This window comes from Lissotriton helveticus, chromosome 3_2, assembly GCF_964261635.1.
Source record: "Lissotriton helveticus chromosome 3_2, aLisHel1.1, whole genome shotgun sequence".
Classification (NCBI taxonomy): domain Eukaryota; kingdom Metazoa; phylum Chordata; class Amphibia; order Caudata; family Salamandridae; genus Lissotriton; species Lissotriton helveticus.
This window is the reverse complement of record NC_136062.1, coordinates 387446284-387471251: the sequence shown is the minus strand read 5'-3', so window position 1 is coordinate 387471251 and position 24968 is coordinate 387446284. Positions and strand designations below refer to the sequence as shown.

General features: G+C 47.6%; 1 protein-coding gene across 2 annotated transcripts in view; it reads right to left on the bottom strand.

The window, feature by feature from the left end:
* Positions 1 to 330: 330 nt before the first annotated feature.
* ANO1 (anoctamin 1) overlaps positions 331 to 24968 on the bottom strand; it is a 780986-nt gene continuing 756348 nt past the window's right edge. For both annotated transcript variants that reach the window (XM_078684271.1, XM_078684272.1), the window contains 2 exons: positions 10278 to 10383; positions 331 to 722 (listed from right to left, as the gene is read on the bottom strand). In XM_078684271.1, coding sequence (XP_078540397.1) covers positions 462 to 722; positions 10278 to 10383 — 367 coding nt within the window. In that variant the 3' untranslated portion in view covers positions 331 to 461. The remainder of the gene's footprint in view (positions 723 to 10277; positions 10384 to 24968) is intronic.

Below are 24968 nucleotides of genomic sequence, written 5' to 3'. Positions count from 1 at the left end.
TATATACATATATATGTGTATATATATATATATATATATATATATATATAAATGTGTGTTAATATATTTATACAAAGTATATATCTCTGTATATATGTACATATCTATGTGTGCGGGTGTCAGTAAGTAAAGGATGACATCTTTACCCAGAAAAGTATCATTTACGTAGTATCTGTGCATACGGCGAAGATGCCAATGTCCATTATTCCACTCAACCCAGCATGCAACAGAATTCCCTGCCTTACAGTTTGTGCTTAGAAAACACAGAAACGCCTGATCAGAATGTGGTCCTCCATTTTTTCATAAGAACAGAGTTTCACACCAAGGTGGGGGTCGAAAGCAATGCAGCATATGTGCCTTTACCCCAGTTACTTGTCCTTGGATTAAGTTTTGCCCTTTAAGTAGAGGCTTTTCACTTAGTGGAATGCCCGGATGTACAGTGTGAGAGGTTGCTGTCCCCACTATACATCCACGTTGTAGGAGTGATGAGATGACGTGCTACCCCGATGGCTCCTGGAGAGAGTGGGGCTGTGGTTGTTGCAGCTTTCTTCTTGCTTCTTGTCCTGGTCCTTCCAGGTCTCCAGAAGTTGGAGCTTGCCCTGTTCTTCTTTCATGAAAACTTCAACCATTAGCACCTTCTCCTTGTGTATCTGTTCGCTAATGTCCTTAGGAATGTCGGGTATGATCCAGTCTACCAAGTCACTCATAAACATGACCAGGTTCTTGGAGTAGAGAGAGAAAAAAAATGTGTTAGAAAGCAACAGATGCACATTGTCTCCTACCATCCCTATCCTTTCCCCCTCTGCATGGTAAAACGGCATTATCAATTATTTATTGACAATATTAGTACATTTTTAAAAAATAATGAAGTTAAGGCACTTCCTTCAAATCACACCATTTCCTACGACAAGCAGAGAGAAATAGGGCTTTAGTCACAAATACTATGCTGCAAGTGTGACTTACAACTGTAGCACTTTTGATTTACACCTGAATTTCATGAGCAAGCCTAATTCCTATTTTATTCCTGGAATACAGTAGTAGGTCAGTAGTACTACCAAAGTAAGTGTGAGAAATTAGGCTTTTGGTTGACTGGGGTGAGAACCCTGGTCAAGCAGCAACTATAATCCTTGTGAGGAGGGAGGCACAAGCCAACCCCATATTAACTTGTGCTACAACCTCTGGTAGATTGGCACATAGCAGTAAGGCTCAACTTAGAGACAATGTTTAATGCATTTGTTCAAGACTTCAAACAGTAATAAAGTAAAAAACACCACATAAAAGAGTATCCCACACCAAGTTAGAAATATAGGGGCACATGCATCATTCATACATTTTGCATTTCTTAATTTGCGAAAATTACTGAATCGCAAATTAAGAATTGCAAAATGCTATGCATCATTTTTTTTGGTATTTATTTGTGATTCGGTAAAAATCGCAATTTTTACCGAATCGCAAATAAATACCGAATTCCTAACTGCTTTTTCGCAAATCCCATTGATTCCTATGGGCCGAAAGGCCCATAGGAGTCAATGGGAAGGCATTTACGAATTCGCAATTTGTTGATGCATTCCAAGGGTGCAGGGGGGGGTCCAAAGGACCCCCCCCAGCACCCCTGAAATGTATTTGAAAGTGCATGTTTCAAAAACACATGTCCTAAGGACATGTGTGTCTGTAACATGACAGTGTAAAAAATGCATTTTTTTGAATTTTGAAAGATTTTCGCAAATTAACACGAGGGTCAACCTCGTGTTAATTTACACTTCCAATTTCAAAATTCGCATTTTTTTTTAAATTGATGCATTGCATTTAAGGAATCGTACAAATGCGATTCCTTAAATGCATTCGCATTTTTAAGAAATGCAAAAAAATGCGAATATTGAAAAAGTGTTTGATGCATCCCAAATACGTATTTAGGAAGTGCAAACGGCCGAATTTACCGATTCGCACCATTTGCACTTCCTAAATAGGTTGATGCATGTGCCCCATAGAGTAAAATGTAATAAATAAACATGACCTAAGTGTCAAAAATCCAATCAGTAGTACCAGGTTATACGTTTTTTAAAGACTTTAGTATAAATAGCACCAAAAGTGCTAACTAGCGGTATCTGGTCATACTGGACCAGGTTACAGTTACACTTTCAGGCTGACCAATCGGAGCGCAGGTCGACTACAGTCACCAGACTAGGCCCCCTGAAGTTTACCTCCTCAAATTGGTGCCAAGAGTCCTGTTCACAATGGAGAGGGCCCTTAGGAGAAGGGAGTCTGTTGCGGACATCTGTCAGCATAGCACGAAGAGCAGGCAGGCGTTGCTGGAGCTTCGCAATGGCACCCCCTTACTAAGGGTCGATGCTGTAGTGCGTAGGTGTGGCTGATAGAGCTTTTTGTGGCTTCAGATTGCAAGAGGTGAGGTCTCTGTGTGACAGTACCAGTTCACGGTCGTGAAAAGCCCAAAAGTATTCATCTTTCTGAGCCTCACCAAGGGTCAGGGACCTGAGATTCAACACTTGGGGGTCAGGAACCCACTGCTGCTGCGCCCAGGGGCAGGTGCAGGATGTCGGGGAGCCTTTTATGTCCCTGAGGCTCAGATGAGGAGGCCGGCAGACTAAACCTTGCATTCACTCTGGTGTCCTGAGTACAGGGTGAAGTTGCAGGTCCAGTTCTCCACCCACCAAGGCAAGAAGGCAGCATGTCGGTACAGCAGGACAGCTGATCCTTCAGAGTAGCAGTCCAGCAGAGTGGTAGTCCTTTCAGCAGCACAACAGTGCTTCCTCTTAGCAGAGTATCTGCAGGTGGAGTAGTGTACTGAATGTGGTGGTGTCTGAGGTCCAGTATTTATATTCCGTTGTGCCTTTGAAGTGGGGAAAAGCTTCTAGAGGACTGCATTTGAAATGCACAGGTGCTCTGCCTTCCTGGCCCAGCTCCAGACTAACTACAAAGGGTATGCAGCCCTTTGTGTAGAGACAGGACAAAGCCTATCTGAGCCTATTTAAGTTTAAGTGGGGTTTGGTCCAGCTCCTTCCTCCCATCCCGCCAGTGATTGCACATCCAGTCACACCTAAGCTAACCTTTATGTGTGGCTATTTAGGAGGAATACACAAAGCCCAACTGCAAGCTACACCAAGTTGTGTTACCAAGAGACAGGTTGCAGGAACCAAATGGCTAAGGCAAGAAAGTACCAACTTTCTAAAATTGGTAATTATTTTTTTTTTATATCCAACTTCACCAGAATATGAGATTTTAAATTCCAATTCCAGAGACACCAAACATACGCTGGTTACCTGTTCACATTTGGAAATTACACATCTATGATCTACTTTTTAACTACTTTGCACATTGCCCCCTGTGCTGTCCAGGGTCTACCCTAAGGATAAATCATATGTATAAAAAAGGAAGGTTTGGGCCTAACCAAAGGTTTACTTTGTCAGGTCCAATGGCAATTTAAATTGCACAAGGACCGGTTGCAATGGCTAGCCTGAGACATGTTTAAAGTGCTGTTAACTAAGCATGGGCGGAAAATCCGTTCCGCTCGCAGATTTTGTGGATTTTCGGTAAATTCGCAATCCTCGAGATTCGCGAATTTCCCGCAAAATCCGCGAGCGGAACGGATTGGGTCAAAAGTTCAAGCTGACTTTTGTAACTCTTTTAGAATGGCGCAGGCAAGCTGCCAGAGCCATTCAAAATAGTTACAAAAGTCAGCTTCAACAGGAAGCTCTAATAGATAAAGTAAAGCAGGTGCTCGAGTTGGAGCTCAAATTCAGTTACACAATCATTAATCACCCCAAACTTGGGGTGATTAATGATTGTGTAACTTAATTTGACCTTCAACTGGAGCGCCTGCTTTACTTTATCTATTAGTGCTTCCTGTTGAAGCTCTTTGTAGCTATTTTTAGAATGGCGCTGGCAGCTTGCCGGCGCCATTCTAAGTGGGGCTGAGAGCAGAAGGGCACAAAAGTGGGACAGAGGGCAGAAGGGGACAAAAAATGAGTGGGGCAGAGGGCAGAAGGGCACAGAAACGAGTGGTACAGAGGGCAGAAGGGCATTAAAAACGAGATTGTGGCAGTATTTACCCAGGCAAAAAAAAAACGCGAACACGCAAAGCGCCCCGCAAACACCCGCGAACACGCAAAGCGCCCCGCGAACACGCAAAAATAAAATCCGCAATCGCGGATCGCGAATTCTCAAAATTCGCCCATGCTTACTGTTAACATAAGTGTCACAATCAGTGATGCAGGCCCACTAGTAGCATTTAATTTACAGGCCCTGTGCACAGGTAGTTCCATTTTACTAGGGACAAACAAGCAGTGCTGTAAATGGTCTGGAACTAACCGGTACTGAGAACTGGCTCTTTTCTGACTTCTTCTCTCGAGTACCGCAGCTTCTTGCTAGACATGGAGAGTACAGCCACCCTCCGTGTTCATTTCCCCCTTTGGCACCTGGACAGGTGGGAAAATTAGCTAGTCCAGTAGACATTTCACTTCCAGGCTAGAAATACCCCTAAGGTGGGCCACTATTAGTTGCACACGATTGAGCAGAAGTAGCCAACTTTGTGATGGCATACTTAGAATTTCCGAGACAGGTTTATGCCCACTTCCCACAGGAAAAGGTCATATAGGGGACGGTGTGACGCCAAAGATCAGTAGCCATTGGCAACTACCCTACTCTCCCCTAATGCCCAATAATTCAGTATTTAGGGGAGTCCCTGGCACCAGAGTAGCAGATCCTGATGTTTACGTAGAAAAAGTTCATGAAGAGCAGCAAAAGAAAAAGACTGAGGAGAGCAGCTGACTTAGCCCCAACCCTGCTTTCCTGTCTGCCACTCTCTGTCGAACCAGATAAAGATGACTTGTCCTGCAGCTATGTGCCTCTAAATACCGGGGCCTGCCTACCTTCAATAAAGACCAAGACCTCCCGCAGAACAGCAAACCTGTACCCTCCATCTCGCAGAAACTACAAAAGAAAAGACTCTAAGACCTCAGAAACCGCCAAAACCCGACACCTAATAAAACACCTCTGCATTATTTTAACATGTGATAAATATCACATGGGGTATACAGCATATGTATTAAATAGTGCACATGGACCACAGAGATAGAGTATTCTTCACAAGCTAAACAACACAGGCAGTTTTTAACTTGTGTTGAAATTAGTAAATTCATGTACTGCTTACATGCTGTTATTATCAGTACCTCGGCCTCATAATTAGAGTCAACATTAGTATAAGTCCACCTGGAAAGCTAAACTAGGCATACTACTGGGAATGTCATATGATATTTTAAGAATTACTGACAACATATCGAAGGTCAGAATATCGACCTACAAAAATATCGAAGCAAGAATATTGCAGTCAAGAATATCGACATCCTATCTAAAGTATGGTAAGTACAAAAATATTGAGGAAAAAAATATTGATGTAAAAAAATATCGTTGTTAAAAATATTGTTTTTTATTTAAGTTAAAAAAAAGTGACATCAAGTATATAATAAATATAATTAAAATAAACATAGTTAAAAATATTGTAAAATGTTTAAAAATTATAAGTAATATATACAAGTAATATATATATAATGTAACAATAAATTAAACATACATATAATATATAATATATATACGTACACATTTTTTTTAGTAATTATTTCAATAACTTATAAAAAGGTTTAAAATATCATGTATATATCTTTTCCCACTCCAGTGAGTGCAACAGAAGGGAAAGTGTTGGATAGCGTAGGGGTAAACATTACTATTTCCACTCCAGTGAGTGCAACAGTAGGGAAAGTGTTGGATAGCGTAGGGGTAAAAATTACTATTTCCACTCTATACAACTCCATTCAGAACACTTTCCATTGCCCTTTGAAAGACCGATGTAGCTAAGAATTCTAATCCATGCCTGGAATACCACCATGATATTGTCTAAAGGGAGATATCAACATTCTTGTAAGTATATTAAGGAAAAGAATCATCCTCAGCTTGCTATGGATTTGGGTCTGTTGACCCCCTGCATACAGACATACATTGAAACCGCACTACAGACACACATGCATGCACTTGCTGAGAAACACACGCATCCTGTGAGACAGACACTCTAATAAATAGAGCCACACCGGTGCACCGTAGCACGTGATCACACAAGCATGCACACTGAGTCACTGGCACACTGAATCTTTGGGTCTGGCAGACAAGCCGACACACCAGACACTGTCACATTGAGTTGAGGCGCACACATGCTGATAGGAATGTTTTATTTATCAAGCTCAAGGTGCTCTCTGTAATAGTCAAGATGAGTGGAAGACTAACGTGACGTTATGTGAACAAAAAATATTATGCAGTGAACCAAAAGATAAAACCATATACATTTTTAAACCCTATGACGTACACGCAAACACAGCCACTCTGACCCTGCATGCAACACAGCCAGTCCGACCCTGCATACAATACAGCCAGTCCGACCCTGCACGCAATACAGCCAGTCCGACCCTGTACGCAATACAGCCAGTTCGACCCTTCACGCAACAAAGCCAGTCCGACCCAGCACGCAATACAGCCAGTTCCACCCTGCACGCAACACAGCCAGTCCGACCCTGAATACAACACAGCCACTCCAACCCTGCACATAACACAGCCAGGTCGTCTCTGCACACGACACAGCCAGTCCGACCCTTCAAAGAACACCGCCGGTCCGACCCTGCAAACAACACAGCCAGTACAACCCTGCACACAACACAGCCTGCCAGACCCTCAACGCAACTTTACACAGCCAGTCGACACTGCACTCAAAACAGCCAGCCAGACCCTGAATACAACACAGCCACTCCAACCCTGCAGACAACACAGCCAGTCCGACCCTGCACACAACACAGCCAGTCCGACGCTGCACACAACACAGCCAGCCAGTCCGACCCTGCACGTAACATAGCCAGTCCGACACTGCATGCAACACAGCCAGTACGACCCTGCACGCAACACAGCCAGTACGACCCTGCACTCAACACAGCCAGCCAGTCCGACCCTGCACGCAACACAGCCAGTACGACCCTGCACTCAACACAGCCAGCCAGTCCGACCCTGCACGCAACACAGCCAGTACGACCCTGCACTCAACACAGCCAGCCAGTCCGACCCTGCACGCAACACAGCCAGCCAGTTACTACAGTCATATATAAAAGATTGAGGATGCTTGCATGTTCTCATTGTAAACATAAATAAAAGAATTACGATGGATGTGGGATGTTATTATAACTTCTGTTACCTAAAATATTGGAATTTTGAAATTGAAGCTTATTTCCGCACCCCATGCAATTTTCCCAAGTAAATTTCGTCAGGTCAAATTTACCTAAATGTATTAGGGTATAATGCTCTCTAAGAGCCTGCTTAATGCATGCTACTCATTTACAGCAGATCAAACCTACTGGAATTTCACAGGAGAAAAAGGCTGCAATTTACAAGAATTAAGAGCCTGATTATGACTTTGGCGCAGTTGTACCGGCTCTCTGCCACCACGGCTGTGCCAGAGCTGTGCAAGGACGGCACCCCTGATTACGATTTAAACTCATGGAGGCGGACGGTGCTTTTGCCTTTCGCATGGTGGTGCTCGGATAAAGGGAATGGGAAAAGTGTTCCAGCACGGCATGGACTATGTAGTCCATACCTTTCGTGAACTGGGGATTCAAGAAGACAGAATGCATCCCCATAGCAGGAGGCGGCATGGGTGCCTATTCTCCCACCACCAGCCTTTTTGTGGCAGGCTCACCACCATGAAAAGGCGGGGGGTGAAAGGAACCCGTAGTATGCTCAGCTAAACTGCGCCAGTCCTGCTCAGTATATTGCCTCCGCCGTGCCACCACCAGGGAAAATAGGTTCCTTGGCACAGCCAGTGGTCCACTGCTGGAACAACTTAGAGAGTCCTAATCGGGCAGACAGAACATTGCCATTGTGAGGCTAGCAGTCCATGGGCCACCAGACTTGTAATCAGGCCCTATATTCTCCTATAAGTTGGAATAGGTGCTAATTATCGCAATTCTGAAAAGGCCTCAGTATCGAATTTGCGTGATGCAATAATGAACCCGTCCGACACAAGCCACTCTTAATCATGCTTGAGCAATCAATACCTGTAATGGTTGGTGCAGTAATCACCAGGGGGCATATTATCAAGGGATTTATCTCCGCTTTTTTGGCTTTAAAAGCCAAGAAAGCAGAGATAAAATTATCTCCCTATCAGCAACAGGGTGCTAACACGCATATTAGCACCCTTTTTCTCTACGCTTCCCCTTGCATCTCTAATGAGATGCAAAGGGGGCGTTCCAGAGAAAAATAATAGGAGAAATGTTGTTTAGCGGCATTTCTCCTATTATCAAGGATTTTGCCAACCCTGTTAGTGATAAAAAAAGCAGCGCTAACCGCGGTTAGCGCTGCTTTTTTTACACCTGGTATTTTCCTGACTTAGCCATGATATCCTATGGAAGGTGGATATCTTGGCTACGTTTGTGAGCCCCTATCATCAAGCCAAACTGCGAGAGATTATCGTTGGTTTTCCAGTGCTAATCTCTCATTTGGCAGTTAGCGCGAGGATTTTTATCACTTCTGAGATAAACCTTGCTAATAGCAAGTTATCTCTGCGATAATTTCCGGCGATGCTTAGCGATAAAAAATTTGTTGCTGAGCCTCGTTAGCAATAAATATCGCTAATCGTCGGTAATATGCCCCCAAATGCTGCATTTTCGGTAGGAAAACACACAGCAGGAGGCATCCCCCTAAGAATCTACCCACTACCGGTAAGAGACTGTAAGCAGTACCTCTATGAGAATTACTCCTTTGAACTTGAATCTTGCACCTCGTCTATATGGAGAGGATAGCACTATATTTAATGAGAATGAAGTGAGATCGTACCAGCTGGATCCATCGACGATTAATCATTGCTAATAGCATGATTAACTTTTAACTGCAGCCCTGTTATGGCTGATTAATGGCTGAGAGAACAGCTTGCTTCCTGCAGACTACAGCATTCTGAAGACAGGCTGTGCATGTTAGGGGGCTGGTCTGCTTTGGAATGCCACTCAATTACCAAAATGTGCTGTGTGACCAATTTTTCGTTTTGTGCAGCCAGTCTTTAGCTTAACATAATGTCAATGGAATACACTCTGTTAACTCCCAATCAGTTACTCATTCTGTTACTAAAGGATAGACTAGACTATAACATGACTCTTGGTGATTCCTACCACACCACACTGCAGCACCCCACATTTGCAGCACTCCCAGCTTAATGACACTAGGGGGCATATTACCAACAACTAGCGATAATTATCGCTATGTTGGCTTAGCGGCAATATTTTTATCGCCGTGCTGCGGCGATTTTTATCGCTTAGGAACCTTGCTATTATCAAGATTTATCTCCTAAGCGATAAAAATCGGCCGAAATGCATGAATATCGCTGAAAAGTCAGCGATATTCATGCATTACCGAGCTAATGCTCTTAGCCATGTTATCCACCTCCCATTGGATAACATGGCTAAGAACTGCTCAGGGGCAGGTGTTAGCTTTTGGAGATATTCGCGCTTAGCGCGAATATCTCCAAAAGTTGGTAATAGGAAATAGCGATGTTAGCGACTGTTTCCAGTCGCTAACATCTTAGGCACGCCCACTTTGCATGTCATTACTGATAAATTTCACTGACATGCAAAGCGGGGCCCAAGATGGTCGCTATCTCATACTAGCTGTCGCTAACTGGTGTTAGCGACAGCTAGGTAATAGGGAGATAATTTTATCTCCGCTTTCTTGGCTTTTAAAGCCAAAAAAGCAGAGATAAATCCCCTTGATAATATGCCCCTAAGAGTTCAACTGTAGAGGAAACTAATCAGAGTGCAGGCCTCCTCCTAAAGGCAGCATTCCCTGCCCGCTCACCTTTCCAAGTCACACCTGCCAATCATTATGTTATATTTATCTATGTCTCTTTTCCCTGGCTGAGATTTCCCTGTGGCTCACATAGTGTCACTGGCAGAATGCTTGGCGACATCATGGAATGTTGGGGGCTTTGCCTGTGTGTCAACTGGCAGTTGGCGCAGGCAGGCTGAGTGACAGGGAGGTCACTCCTGGTGGGGCTTTGTATTTACATCTTAATAACTTGACCTGCAACTCAACTTGAATAAAAGTAACCTGATTATTCACCTGACTCAAGGACTCCTATTTACAACACATTACCTTGCTGATTTCTCTCCACTCCCTACCACCTAGAACCAATTCAATGTTGCAGTGTGTGCTATACATATGTGCATTCAGCATATACATACCTGGAACACTATGACAAATGCTAATCGTGCAGCGAGGACGGCCCAGAAGTCTTTTGTGATTTCGTACTTGTGCTCGGACCATGGGGGCTCCCTGTAATCTTTGTACCTGCAAATCACAAGAAGACAAAGAGGACAACCAAAACGGCCCGTGTTTAGTGAAATGTTACAGTCCAATAATGCTACGAATAAGTCCATTTTATGTACAGTTAACAGCGTTTAAAAAGTGTAAATTAGCATAGTGATTAGTACTCCGAACGCTATAATTATATTAGACTACAAATGGGCATTTTATTGTAGACAGAAAAACAAATCTCCTTTCTCAGTCCTGCCACTTTAAAAATCAACAACACCAGGCATTCTAGAATGTTTCTTTGTCTGCGGGCATCAGATGCTCTGTGCCGTCATTCACCTAATGGCTCCGTCACAAAGGCGGATTAGGAAACTGGCTCTGAAGTGAGATCCTCGTGCAGCTGTTGTTACTTTACTGTTGCACTCCTTTTCCTCAGCTACACCCTCCCTGCTGCTCAGCCCGCACACTCCCACTGACACTCAGCCATCACCAGGCACCCATGCATTCTATGACACCCCCAAGCATTCAGCATCCCACTCATCACCAAGCACTCCAGCACTCATCCTGGCTGAGCAGGAGGGACGGTGCAGATAAGGAAAAGTAGGGCAGATGTTGGTAAGGAAAAGGAATGGCAACAGTGAAACCAGTGTTAGTCATAAAGGCCGTAGTCTCACTACTAATTGTAAATTATATTTCCCAACATGGATACAGTTCTGAAAGCTTTTTGCAAAAGTACAGTTCACATGCGTGAAAACTTTTTGATAAATGCAAAGAAACGTTTGTAGTACACATAATGTGATTTTACAATCAGAAATAGATCTACTCCCTCATAGATTTAGAGTTGTTGGTAAATATTCCTTATTTATTGTTTGAGAAGAGGTTGATTGTTTATTTCTGTTAAGGACAGAGTTAAATACCTTTTAAGAGTGGGACTGGGAAGATAACACTTCAAAATGGGTGGTTGCATAGAGCAAGAGGTTAAGCCAAAGGGAAAATGATTTCCTCTGTGGAAAAGAATTTGACATGTGCACTCTTGCACAACATTTTCCCATGTACGATTATACAATAATTTATGCTGAACAACGTTCACATGTGACTAAATTGAAATTCACAAAAGATTACAAGGATTACTTATGGAAAGACTGTCATACTTTTCCAGTAGAACGTTTCAAAATCTTTGTGCATTTTGGAAATGTTTAAGGGCTAGAATACGAGTTTGGCAGTCAATAGGACCACCAAACCCATTGTGGTGTGGCGGTTACCACCGCAACAGAGGTCTGACCACCGAATTGCAACTTCGGCAGTAGGACCGCCATGGGGCTGCAGCAGCTGCCAGGGATCTGCAATCCCTGGTGGTGGCATGGAGGTGCAAGGCCGTAATATGCTTGGCTGGGCTGCTGTTGCCCCTCCAAGCATATTACTGGTTTCATCACAGCCAGCGGTCTCATGGTGGTGTTCATTCCGTGCAGGAACTTGCTTTGGTGTTCCCATGGCGGTGCATTTTTTAAAGGACTGCCCGCTAGACAACGTGAAAACTTTTAATCAAGCCCTAAGTCTGCACTCTATCATAGTAAAAAACATATACGTGCAGCTTTAGTACTTATTTTAAAATTTGTGTCAAATTAATGTGAATGTAATTCTTCTGCACATTCTGCAGGTGTGGCGATAACCTGGTATTATTCTGATTCCTCGTGATTAATTAATGGTTGACATTCAGAAGCTCACTGCCAGCAACTCTCCTACTCTATGATCCGATACTAATACTATTTGGTGGACAACAAGTCTTGCAAATATAAGACAAGGCAGTTCATAAAACAGATCACTTCATCAAGGTTATAGGTAATTCTTTAATTAACTGCTGCTGTCATGTTGCAGGGTCTACATTCATCTCCCCAAACTGTTGAACCCCATCTCCCACCAGAGACTGCCTAAAGTAGTCTAAATGTCTGTGTGACGGATAATAAAATAGCTCTTGCTATATGGCATGTCTGTGGACCTGTCGCTGGATAAGGTTAGTATATGAAGTTTAACCAATCATCGGTATTTAAGCTGCAAAGGAATCTCATCATCTTTCATGAGACCTTCCTGAGGTGAACGATGGCGATGGCTAATGGGCAAAAACAGTCATCAACCACTTAACATTGAGCTTGCCAGTAGAACTACATACCACGGCTGCACACCTTCATATCTCAGCAAGAACCTGCCCTACCTCAAAACCTGCACCTTAGCCGCTGTGGTGAAAAAATTTAAGTCACATTTTCTTGAGCCTCAGTGACATCTTTCAATGACTCCTTGCTGTTCAGTCATGGGACACAGAACATACTTGTATTGCTTAATAAAGTGAAGCCACCATTTTTGGGAAAATGGCCTCTACTACACGGGCTGCACCACGTGTGCCGTTTCCCTGCAAGCTACATCACGCTTGCCTTAACCACGCATGGTTAAGACAGTGTGTGGCCTAGCTGTCCAGATGGACGGGGAGACAGAGGACATGTCGGGAGAGAAAGCGTCAGAACAGGAAGCTCCGGACAGGTAAGTAGGGCTGGAGACGGATCCGTTTTAAAGGGTTGGGGGTCGGTTGGAAGGGCTCAGGGTGGGGAAGGAGGGGGTCGGGGTAATTTTTGGAAGGGTTTTAGGGCTCAGGGTGAGGGAGAGGGTAGGGGTAATTTTTGGAAGGATTTTAGGGCTCAGGGCGGGGGGGTCAAGGTAATTTTTGGAAGAGTTTTAGGGCTCAGGGCAGATGTTGGGGTTGGGGGGTAGGGATAAGGGTAAGATTTAAGGGGTGCAGGGTCGTTTTATTTTTAAATAAATATTTATATTGGAGATAATATAATCAACCAAACATGAAACTTTGCCTGGGGGTTGATCTTGCAAATAGTGACTCAAATCTTGCATTTGAATGGTTAAAACAAATACTCCCTTTTTTTAGTTTCGCAGTAGATTTCTTAGTAAGGAAATGTAATGTCAGTTTTCATGTGGAATGGCTGTCAAGGATGACTAAAAATGTGATTATGAATTAAGGGCGAACAAAGCGATACAAAAGGGGATGATGGACGGAGCGTTTGAGCAAATCAAACACTCACCCCCAGTCAACTGATCTGGGTTTAATCCATCACCATTCTTTAGCCCACTCAGCCACCCCATTTCAAACATGGACATATGCAAATCAGTCGGACCCTGTGCCTCATGGGAACAGTACAGCCCGAACTGCCAAGCCATGTCTTCCATGGACCGGAAACAAGCATCCTGGGACCGGTTTCGGATTCATAATCCTCATCAGCCAGGCTATCTTGAATCCAGTGGCCAAGTGAGCAAGGGACTCACGTCTGAGCATACCCTGCCACACTTAGGGCAAACAAAGCGATACAAAAGGGGATGATGGACGGAGCGTTTGAGCAAATCAAACACTCACCCCCAGTCAACTGATCTGGGTTTAATCCATCACCATTCTTTAGCCCACTCAGCCACCCCATTTCAAACATGGCCATATGCAAATCAGTCTGACCCTGTGCCTCATGGGAACTGTACAGCCCGAACTGCCAAGCCATGTCTTCCATGGACCGGAAACAAGCATCCTGGGACCGGTTTCGGATTCATAATCCTCATCAGCCAGGCTATCTTGAATCCAGTGGCCAAGTGAGCAAGGGACTCACGTCTGAGCATACCCTGCCACACTTAGGGCAAACAAAGCGATACAAAAGGGGATGATGGACGGAGCGTTTGAGCAAATCAAACACTCACCCCCAGTCAACTGATCTGGGTTTAATCCATCACCATTCTTTAGCCCACTCAGCCACCCCATTTCAAACATGGCCATATGCAAATCAGTCTGACCCTGTGCCTCATGGGAACAGTACAGCCCGAACTGCCAAGCCATGTCTTCCATGGACCGGAAACAAGCATCCTGGGACCGGTTTCGGATTCATAATCCTCATCAGCCAGGCTATCTTGAATCCAGTGGCCAAGTGAGCAAGGGACTCACGTCTGAGCATACCCTGCCACACTTAGGGCGAACAAAGCGATACAAAAGGGGATGATGGACGGAGCGTTTGAGCAAATCAAACACTCACCCCCAGTCAACTGATCTGGGTTTAATCCATCACCATTCTTTAGCCCACTCAGCCACCCCATTTGAAACATGGCCATATGCAAATCAGTCTGACCCTGTGCCTCATGGGAACAGTACAGCCCGAACTGCCAAGCCATGTCTTCCATGGACCGGAAACAAGCATCCTGGGACCGGTTTCGGATTCATAATCCTCATCAGCCAGGCTATCTTGAATCCAGTGGCCAAGTGAGCAAGGGACTCACGTCTGAGCATACCCTGCCACACTTAGGGCAAACAAAGCGATACAAAAGGGGATGATGGACGGAGCGTTTGAGCAAATCAAACACACACCCCAGTCAACTGATCTGGGTTTAATCCATCACCATTCTTTAGCCCACTCAGCCACCCCATTTCAAACATGGCCATATGCAAATCAGTCTGACCCTATGCCTCATGGGAACAGTACAGCCCGAACTGCCAAGCCATGTCTTCCATGGACCGGAAACAAGCATCCTGGGACCGGTTTCGGATTCATAATCCTCATCAGCCAGGCTATCTTGAATCCAGTGGCCAAGTGAGCAAGGGACTCACGTCTGAGCATACCCTGCCACACTTAGGGCGAACAAAGCGATACAAAAGGGGATGATGGACGGAGCGTTTGAGCAAATCAAACACTCACCCCCAGTCAACTGATCTGGGTTTAATCCATCACCATTCTTTAGCCCACTCAGCCACCCCATTTCAAACATGGCCATATGCAAATCAGTCTGACCCTGTGCCTCATGGGAACAGTACAGCCCGAACTGCCAAGCCATGTCTTCCATGGACCGGAAACAAGCATCCTGGGACCGGTTTCGGATTCATAATCCTCATCAGCCAGGCTATCTTGAATCCAGTGGCCAAGTGAGCAAGGGACTCACGTCTGAGCATACCCTGCCACACTTAGGGCGAACAAAGCGATACAAAGGGGGATGATGGACGGAGCGTTTGAGCAAATCAAACACTCACCCCCAGTCAACTGATCTGGGTTTAATCCATCACAATTCTTTAGCCCACTCAGCCACCCCATTTCAAACATGGCCATATGCAAATCAGTCTGACCCAGTGCCTCATGGGAACAGTACAGCCCGTACTGCCAAGCCATGTCTTCCATGGACCGGAAACAAGCATCCTGGGACGGTTTCGGATTCATAATCCTCATCAGCCAGGCTATCTTGAATCCACTGGCCAAGTGAGCAAGGGACTCACGTCTGAGCATACCCTGCCACACTTAGGGCGAACAAAGCGATACAAAAGGGGATGATGGACGGAGCGTTTGAGCAAATCAAACACTCACCCCCAGTCAACTGATCTGGGTTTAATCCATCACCATTCTTTAGCCCACTCAGCCACCCCATTTCAAACATGGCCATATGCAAATCAGTCTGACCCTGTGCCTCATGGGAACTGTACAGCCCGAACTGCCAAGCCATGTCTTCCATGGACCGGAAACAAGCATCCTGGGACCGGTTTCGGATTCATAATCCTCATCAGCCAGGCTATCTTGAATCCAGTGGCCAAGTGAGCAAGGGACTCACGTCTGAGCATACCCTGCCACACTTAGGGCGAACAAAGCGATACAAAAGGGCATGATGGACGGAGCGTTTGAGCAAATCAAACACTCACCCCCAGTCAACTGATCTGGGTTTAATCCATCACCATTCTTTAGCCCACTCAGCCACCCCATTTCAAACATGGCCATATGCAAATCAGTCTGACCCGGTGCCTCATGGGAACAGTACAGCCCGAACTGCCAAGCCATGTCTTCCATGGACCGGAAACAAGCATCCTGGGACCAGTTTCGGATTCATAATCCTCATCAGCCAGGCTATCTTGAATCCAGTGGCCAAGTGAGCAAGGGACTCACGTCTGAGCATACCCTGCCACACTTAGGGCGAACAAAGCGATACAAAAGGGGATGATGGACGGAGCGTTTGAGCAAATCAAACACTCACCCCCAGTCAACTGATCTGGGTTTAATCCATCACCGTTCTTTAGCCCACTCAGCCACCCCATTTCAAACATGGCCATATGCAAATCAGTCTGACCCTGTGCCTCATGGGAACAGTACAGCCCGAACTGCCAAGCCATGTCTTCCATGGACCGGAAACAAGCATCCTGGGACCGGTTTCGGATTCATAATCCTCATCAGCCAGGTTATCTTGAATCCAGTGGCCAAGTGAGCAAGGGACTCACGTCTGAGCATACCCTGCCACACTTAGGGCGAACAAAGCGATACAAAAGGGGATGATGGACGGAGCGTTTGAGCAAATCAAACACTCACCCCCAGTCAACTGATCTGGGTTTAATCCATCACCATTCTTTAGCCCACTCAGCCACCCCATTTCAAACATGGCCATATGCAAATCAGTCTGACCCTGTGCCTCATGGGAACAGTACAGCCCGAACTGCCAAGCCATGTCTTCCATGGACCGGAAACAAGCATCCTGGGACCGGTTTCGGATTCATAATCCTCATCAGCCAGGCTATCTTGAATCCAGTGGCCAAGTGAGCAAGGGACTCTACGATGCAGGAATCCAGGACAAGGCCCTCGACTGGATCTGCTCCTTCCTCTCCAGCAGGACGCAGCGGGTCAGACTCCCCCCTTTCCTCTCGGACCCCACACCTATCACCTGCGGAGTCCCCCAGGGCTCCTCCCTCAGCCCGACGCTCTTCAACGTCTACATGGCTCCACTTGCCCCCATCGTCAGAACCTACGGACTCAACATCGTCTCATATGCAGACGACACCCAGCTCATCCTCTCCCTATCCAACGAGCCCAACACCGCCAGACGCAACTTTCGAGAAGGCATGGAAGCCGTCGCCAAATGGATGAAAAACAGCTGCCTACAACTAAACACCAACAAAACAGAAGTACTCATCATGGGCCCAAACCCCGGCGCCTGGAGTGACACCTGGTGGCCCACCGCCCTCGGAAACCCGCCAACCCCCACAGACCACGCACGCAACCTGGGAATCATCCTGGACTCCGAGCTCAAAATGGACCGCCAGATCAACTCTGTCTCATCTTCCTGCTTCCACACCCTCCGCCTCCTTCGTAAGAACTTCAAATGGATCCCCCTCGAACACCGAAAGACAGTCACTCACGCCCTGGTCACCAGCAGACTCGACTACGGCAACGCACTCTACGCCGGAATAAACAAAAACCTCATCCGCAAGCTACAGAACATCCAAAACGCCGCCGCAAGACTGGTCCTCAACCTGCCAAAACACTGCCACATCTCCCAGCACCTGCGCACACTCCACTGGCTCCCCGTCGAGGCGAGAATCACCTTTCAGATGCTCACCCACGCACACAAGGCCCTCCACGGCACCGGACCAGCATACCTGAACAGCCGACTCAAATTCCACGCACCCCAAAGGACCCTACGATCAGCCCAGCTTTCCTACGCTGTGGTCCCCCGCACCAGAAAGACCAGATCGGGAGGCCGCTCCTTCTCCTTCCTCGCGGCCAAAGCATGGAACGCCCTTCCGCTCCACCTCAGACAGACAACATCGCTCCCCATCTTCGCAAGAAACCTCAAAACCTGGCTCTTCGACAGACCCCCTCCTTGATGGAATGGAACCTGCACCCCCCAACCCCCCCCACCCCTAGCGCCTTGAGACCCTTACGGGTGAGTAGTCGCGCTTTAACAAACTCCTGATTGATTGATTGATTGACGTCTGAGCATACCCTGCCACACTTAGGGCAAACAAAGCGATACAAAAGGGGATGATGGACGGAGCGTTTGAGCAAATCAAACACTCACCCCCAGTCAACTGATCTGGGTTTAATCCAGCACCATTCTTTAGCCCACTCAGCCACCCCATTTCAAACATGGCCATATGCAAATCAGTCTGACCCTGTGCCTCATGGGAACAGTACAGCCCGTACTGCCAAGCCATGTCTTCCATGGACCGGAAACAAGCATCCTGGGACCGGTTTCGGATTCATAATCCTCATCAGCCAGGCTATCTTGAATCCAGTGGCCAAGTGAGCAAGGGACTCACGTCTGAGCATACCCTGCCACACTTAGGGCGAACAAAGCGATACAAAAGGGGATGATGGACGGAGCGTTTGAGCAAATCAAACACTCACCCCCAGTCAACTGATCTGGGTTTAATCCATCACCATTCTTTAGCCCACTCAGCCACCCCATTTCAAACATGGCCATATGCAAATCAGTCTGACCCTGTGCCTCATGGGAACAGTACAGCCCGAACTGCCAAGCCATGTCTTCCATGGACCGGAAACAAGCATCCTGGGACCGGTTTCGGATTCATAATGCTCATCAGCCAGGCTATCTTGAATCCAGTGGCCAAGTGAGCAAGGGACTCACGTCTGAGCATACCCTGCCACACTTAGGGCGAACAAAGCGATACAAAAGGGGATGATGGACGGAGCGTTTGAGCAAATCAAACACTCACCCCCAGTCAACTGATCTGGGTTTAATCCATCACCATTCTTTAGCCCACTCAGCCACCCCATTTCAAACATGGCCATATGCAAATCAGTCTGACCCTGTGCCTCATGGGAACAGTACAGCCCAAACTGCCAAGCCATGTCTTCCATGGACCGGAAACAAGCATCCTGGGACCGGTTTCGGATTCATAATCCTCATCAGCCAGGCTATCTTGAATCCAGTGGCCAAGTGAGCAAGGGACTCACGTCTGAGCATACCCTGCCACACTTAGGGCGAACAAAGCGATACAAAAGGGGATGATGGACGGAGCGTTTGAGCAAATCAAACATTCACCCCCAGTCAACTGATCTGGGTTTAATCCATCACCATTCTTTAGCCCACTCAGCCACCCCATTTGAAACATGGCCATATGCAAATCAGTCTGACCCTGTGCCTCATGGGAACAGTACAGCCCGAACTGCCAAGCCATGTCTTCCATGGACCGGAAACAAGCATCCTGGGACCGGTTTCGGATTCATAATCCTCATCAGCCAGGCTATCTTGAATCCAGTGGCCAAGTGAGCAAGGGACTCACGTCTGAGCATACCCTGCCACACTTAGGGCAAACAAAGCGATACAAAAGGGGATGATGGACGGAGCGTTTGAGCAAATCAAACACTCACCCCAGTCAACTGATCTGGGTTTAATCCATCACCATTCTTTAGCCCACTCAGCCACCCCATTTCAAACATGGCCATATGCAAATCAGTCTGACCCTGTGCCTCATGGGAACTGTACAGCCCGAACTGCCAAGCCATGTCTTCCATGGACCGGAAACAAGCATCCTGGGACCGGTTTCGGATTCATAATCCTCATCAGCCAGGCTATCTTGAATCCAGTGGCCAAGTGAGCAAGGGACTCACGTCTGAGCATACCCTGCCACACTTAGGGCGAACAAAGCGATACAAAAGGGCATGATGGACGGAGCGTTTGAGCAAATCAAACACTCACCCCCAGTCAACTGATCTGGGTTTAATCCATCACCATTCTTTAGCCCACTCAGCCACCCCATTTCAAACATGGCCATATGCAAATCAGTCTGACCCGGTGCCTCATGGGAACAGTACAGCCCGAACTGCCAAGCCATGTCTTCCATGGACCGGAAACAAGCATCCTGGGACCAGTTTCGGATTCATAATCCTCATCAGCCAGGCTATCTTGAATCCAGTGGCCAAGTGAGCAAGGGACTCACGTCTGAGCATACCCTGCCACACTTAGGGCGAACAAAGCGATACAAAAGGGGATGATGGACGGAGCGTTTGAGCAAATCAAACACTCACCCCCAGTCAACTGATCTGGGTTTAATCCATCACCGTTCTTTAGCCCACTCAGCCACCCCATTTCAAACATGGCCATATGCAAATCAGTCTGACCCTGTGCCTCATGGGAACAGTACAGCCCGAACTGCCAAGCCATGTCTTCCATGGACCGGAAACAAGCATCCTGGGACCGGTTTCGGATTCATAATCCTCATCAGCCAGGTTATCTTGAATCCAGTGGCCAAGTGAGCAAGGGACTCACGTCTGAGCATACCCTGCCACACTTAGGGCGAACAAAGCGATACAAAAGGGGATGATGGACGGAGCGTTTGAGCAAATCAAACACTCACCCCCAGTCAACTGATCTGGGTTTAATCCATCACCATTCTTTAGCCCACTCAGCCACCCCATTTCAAACATGGCCATATGCAAATCAGTCTGACCCTGTGCCTCATGGGAACAGTACAGCCCGAACTGCCAAGCCATGTCTTCCATGGACCGGAAACAAGCATCCTGGGACCGGTTTCGGATTCATAATCCTCATCAGCCAGGCTATCTTGAATCCAGTGGCCAAGTGAGCAAGGGACTCTACGATGCAGGAATCCAGGACAAGGCCCTCGACTGGATCTGCTCCTTCCTCTCCAGCAGGACGCAGCGGGTCAGACTCCCCCCTTTCCTCTCGGACCCCACACCTATCACCTGCGGAGTCCCCCAGGGCTCCTCCCTCAGCCCGACGCTCTTCTTCGTCTACATGGCTCCACTTGCCCCCATCGTCAGAACCTACGGACTCAACATCGTCTCATATGCAGACGACACCCAGCTCATCCTCTCCCTATCCAACGAGCCCAACACCGCCAGACGCAACTTTCGAGAAGGCATGGAAGCCGTCGCCAAATGGATGAAAAACAGCTGCCTACAACTAAACACCAACAAAACAGAAGTACTCATCATGGGCCCAAACCCCGGCGCCTGGAGTGACACCTGGTGGCCCACCGCCCTCGGAAACCCGCCAACCCCCACAGACCACGCACGCAACCTGGGAATCATCCTGGACTCCGAGCTCAAAATGGACCGCCAGATCAACTCTGTCTCATCTTCCTGCTTCCACACCCTCCGCCTCCTTCGTAAGAACTTCAAATGGATCCCCCTCGAACACCGAAAGACAGTCACTCACGCCCTGGTCACCAGCAGACTCGACTACGGCAACGCACTCTACGCCGGAATAAACAAAAACCTCATCCGCAAGCTACAGAACATCCAAAACGCCGCCGCAAGACTGGTCCTCAACCTGCCAAAACACTGCCACATCTCCCAGCACCTGCGCACACTCCACTGGCTCCCCGTCGAGGCGAGAATCACCTTTCAGATGCTCACCCACGCACACAAGGCCCTCCACGGCACCGGACCAGCATACCTGAACAGCCGACTCAAATTCCACGCACCCCAAAGGACCCTACGATCAGCCCAGCTTTCCTACGCTGTGGTCCCCCGCACCAGAAAGACCAGATCGGGAGGCCGCTCCTTCTCCTTCCTCGCGGCCAAAGCATGGAACGCCCTTCCGCTCCACCTCAGACAGACAACATCGCTCCCCATCTTCGCAAGAAACCTCAAAACCTGGCTCTTCGACAGACCCCCTCCTTGATGGAATGGAACCTGCACCCCCCAACCCCCCCCACCCCTAGCGCCTTGAGACCCTTACGGGTGAGTAGTCGCGCTTTAACAAACTCCTGATTGATTGATTGATTGACGTCTGAGCATACCCTGCCACACTTAGGGCAAACAAAGCGATACAAAAGGGGATGATGGACGGAGCGTTTGAGCAAATCAAACACTCACCCCCAGTCAACTGATCTGGGTTTAATCCAGCACCATTCTTTAGCCCACTCAGCCACCCCATTTCAAACATGGCCATATGCAAATCAGTCTGACCCTGTGCCTCATGGGAACAGTACAGCCCGTACTGCCAAGCCATGTCTTCCATGGACCGGAAACAAGCATCCTGGGACCGGTTTCGGATTCATAATCCTCATCAGCCAGGCTATCTTGAATCCAGTGGCCAAGTGAGCAAGGGACTCACGTCTGAGCATACCCTGCCACACTTAGGGCGAACAAAGCGATACAAAAGGGGATGATGGACGGAGCGTTTGAGCAAATCAAACACTCACCCCCAGTCAACTGATCTGGGTTTAATCCATCACCATTCTTTAGCCCACTCAGCCACCCCATTTCAAACATGGCCATATGCAAATCAGTCTGACCCTGTGCCTCATGGGAACAGTACAGCCCGAACTGCCAAGCCATGTCTTCCATGGACCGGAAACAAGCATCCTGGGACCGGTTTCGGATTCATAATGCTCATCAGCCAGGCTATCTTGAATCCAGTGGCCAAGTGAGCAAGGGACTCACGTCTGAGCATACCCTGCCACACTTAGGTCGAACAAAGCGATACAAAAGGGGATGATGGACGGAGCGTTTGAGCAAATCAAACACTCACCCCCAGTCAACTGATCTGGGTTTAATCCATCACCATTCTTTAGCCCACTCAGCCACCCCATTTCAAACATGGCCATATGCAAATCATTCTGACCCTGTGCCTCATGGGAACAGTACAGCCCAAACTGCCAAGCCATGTCTTCCATGGACCGGAAACAAGCATCCTGGGACCGGTTTCGGATTCATAATCCTCATCAGCCAGGCTATCTTGAATCCAGTGGCCAAGTGAGCAAGGGACTCACGTCTGAGCATACCCTGCCACACTTAGGGCGAACAAAGCGATACAAAAGGGGATGATGGACGGAGCGTTTGAGCAAATCAAACACTCACCCCCAGTCAACTGATCTGGGTTTAATCCATCACCATTCTTGGTGTGGAGTGCAAAAAAACGATGGATTTAGGCCTAGATCCTTGTACTGGGGTGAATGTATGACATTGTTCTACATTCTGTGCATCAACTGTGTTTTTTGCAATTTTCACCCCGAGTGTGCTGGGGATGCTCAGACGTGAGTCCCAGGCTCTCCACACCACTGGAGTCAAGCTATCCAGGCTGATGAAGGCTGATAGCCAGAAACCGGTCCTTGGATGCTTGATTCCGGTCTGGGAAAGACATGGCTTGGTAGTTCGGACTGGACTGTTCCCATGAGGCACAGGGTCAGAGCTGATTTGCATATAGCCAGTGTCTAACCCAGGGTGGTGTGGAGTGCAAAAAAAACGATGGATTTAGGCCCAGATCCTTGTACTGGGGTGAATGTATGACATTGTTCTACATTCTGTCCATCAACTGTGTTTTTTGCAATTTTCACCCCGAGTGTGCTGGGGATGCTCAGACGTGAGTCCCAGGCTCTCCACACCACTGGAGTCAAGCTATCCAGGCTGATGAAGGCTGATAGCCAGAAACCGGTCCTTGGATGCTTGATTCCGGTCTGGGAAAGACATGGCTTGGTAGTTCGGACTGGACTGTTCCCATGAGGCACAGGGTCAGAGCTGATTTGCATATAGCCAGTGTCTAACCCAGGGTGGTGTGGAGTGCAAAAAAAACGATGGATTTAGGCCCAGATCCTTGTACTGGGGTGAATGTATGACATTGTTCTACATTCTGTCCATCAACTGTGTTTTTTGCAATTTTCACCCCGAGTGTGCTGGGGATGCTCAGACGTGAGTCCCAGGCTCTCCACACCACTGGAGTCAAGCTATCCAGGCTGATGAAGGCTGATAGCCAGAAACCGGTCCTTGGATGCTTGATTCCTGTCTGGGAAAGACATGGCTTGGTAGTTCGGACTGGACTGTTCCCATGAGGCACAGGGTCAGAGCTGATTTGCATATAGCCAGTGTCTAACCCAGGGTGGTGTGGAGTGCAAAAAAACGATGGATTTAGGCCCAGATCCTTGTACTGGGGTGAATGTATGACATTGTTCTACATTCTGTCCATCAACTGTGTTTTTTGCAATTTTCACCCCGAGTGTGCTGGGGATGCTCAGACGTGAGTCCCAGGCTCTCCACACCACTGGAGTCAAGCTATCCAGGCTGATGAAGGCTGATAGCCAGAAACCGGTCCTTGGATGCTTGATTCCGGTCTGGGAAAGACATGGCTTGGTAGTTCGGACTGGACTGTTCCCATGAGGCACAGGGTCAGAGCTGATTTGCATATAGCCAGTGTCTAACCCAGGGTGGTGTGGAGTGCAAAAAAAAACGATGGATTTAGGCCCAGATCCTTGTACTGGGGTGAATGTATGACATTGTTCTACATTCTGTCCATCAACTGTGTTTTTTGCAATTTTCACCCCGAGTGTGCTGGGGATGCTCAGACGTGAGTCCCAGGCTCTCCACACCACTGGAGTCAAGCTTTCCAGGCTGATGAAGGCTGATAGCCAGAAACCGGTCCTTGGATGCTTGATTCCGGTCTGGGAAAGACATGGCTTGGTAGTTCGGACTGGACTGTTCCCATGAGGCACAGGGTCAGAGCTGATTTGCATATAGCCAGTGTCTAACCCAGGGTGGTGTGGAGTGCAAAAGAAACGATGGATTTAGGCCCAGAACCTTGTACTGGGGTGAATGTATGACATTGTTCTACAATCTGTCCATCAACTGTGTTTTTTGCAATTTTCACCCCGAGTGTGCTGGGGATGCTCAGACGTGAGTCCCAGGCTCTCCACACCACTGGAGTCAAGCTATCCAGGCTGATGAAGGCTGATAGCCAGAAACCGGTCCTTGGATGCTTGATTCCGGTCTGGGAAAGACATGGCTTGGTAGTTCGGACTGGACTGTTCCCATGAGGCACAGGGTCAGAGCTGATTTGCATATAGCCAGTGTCTAACC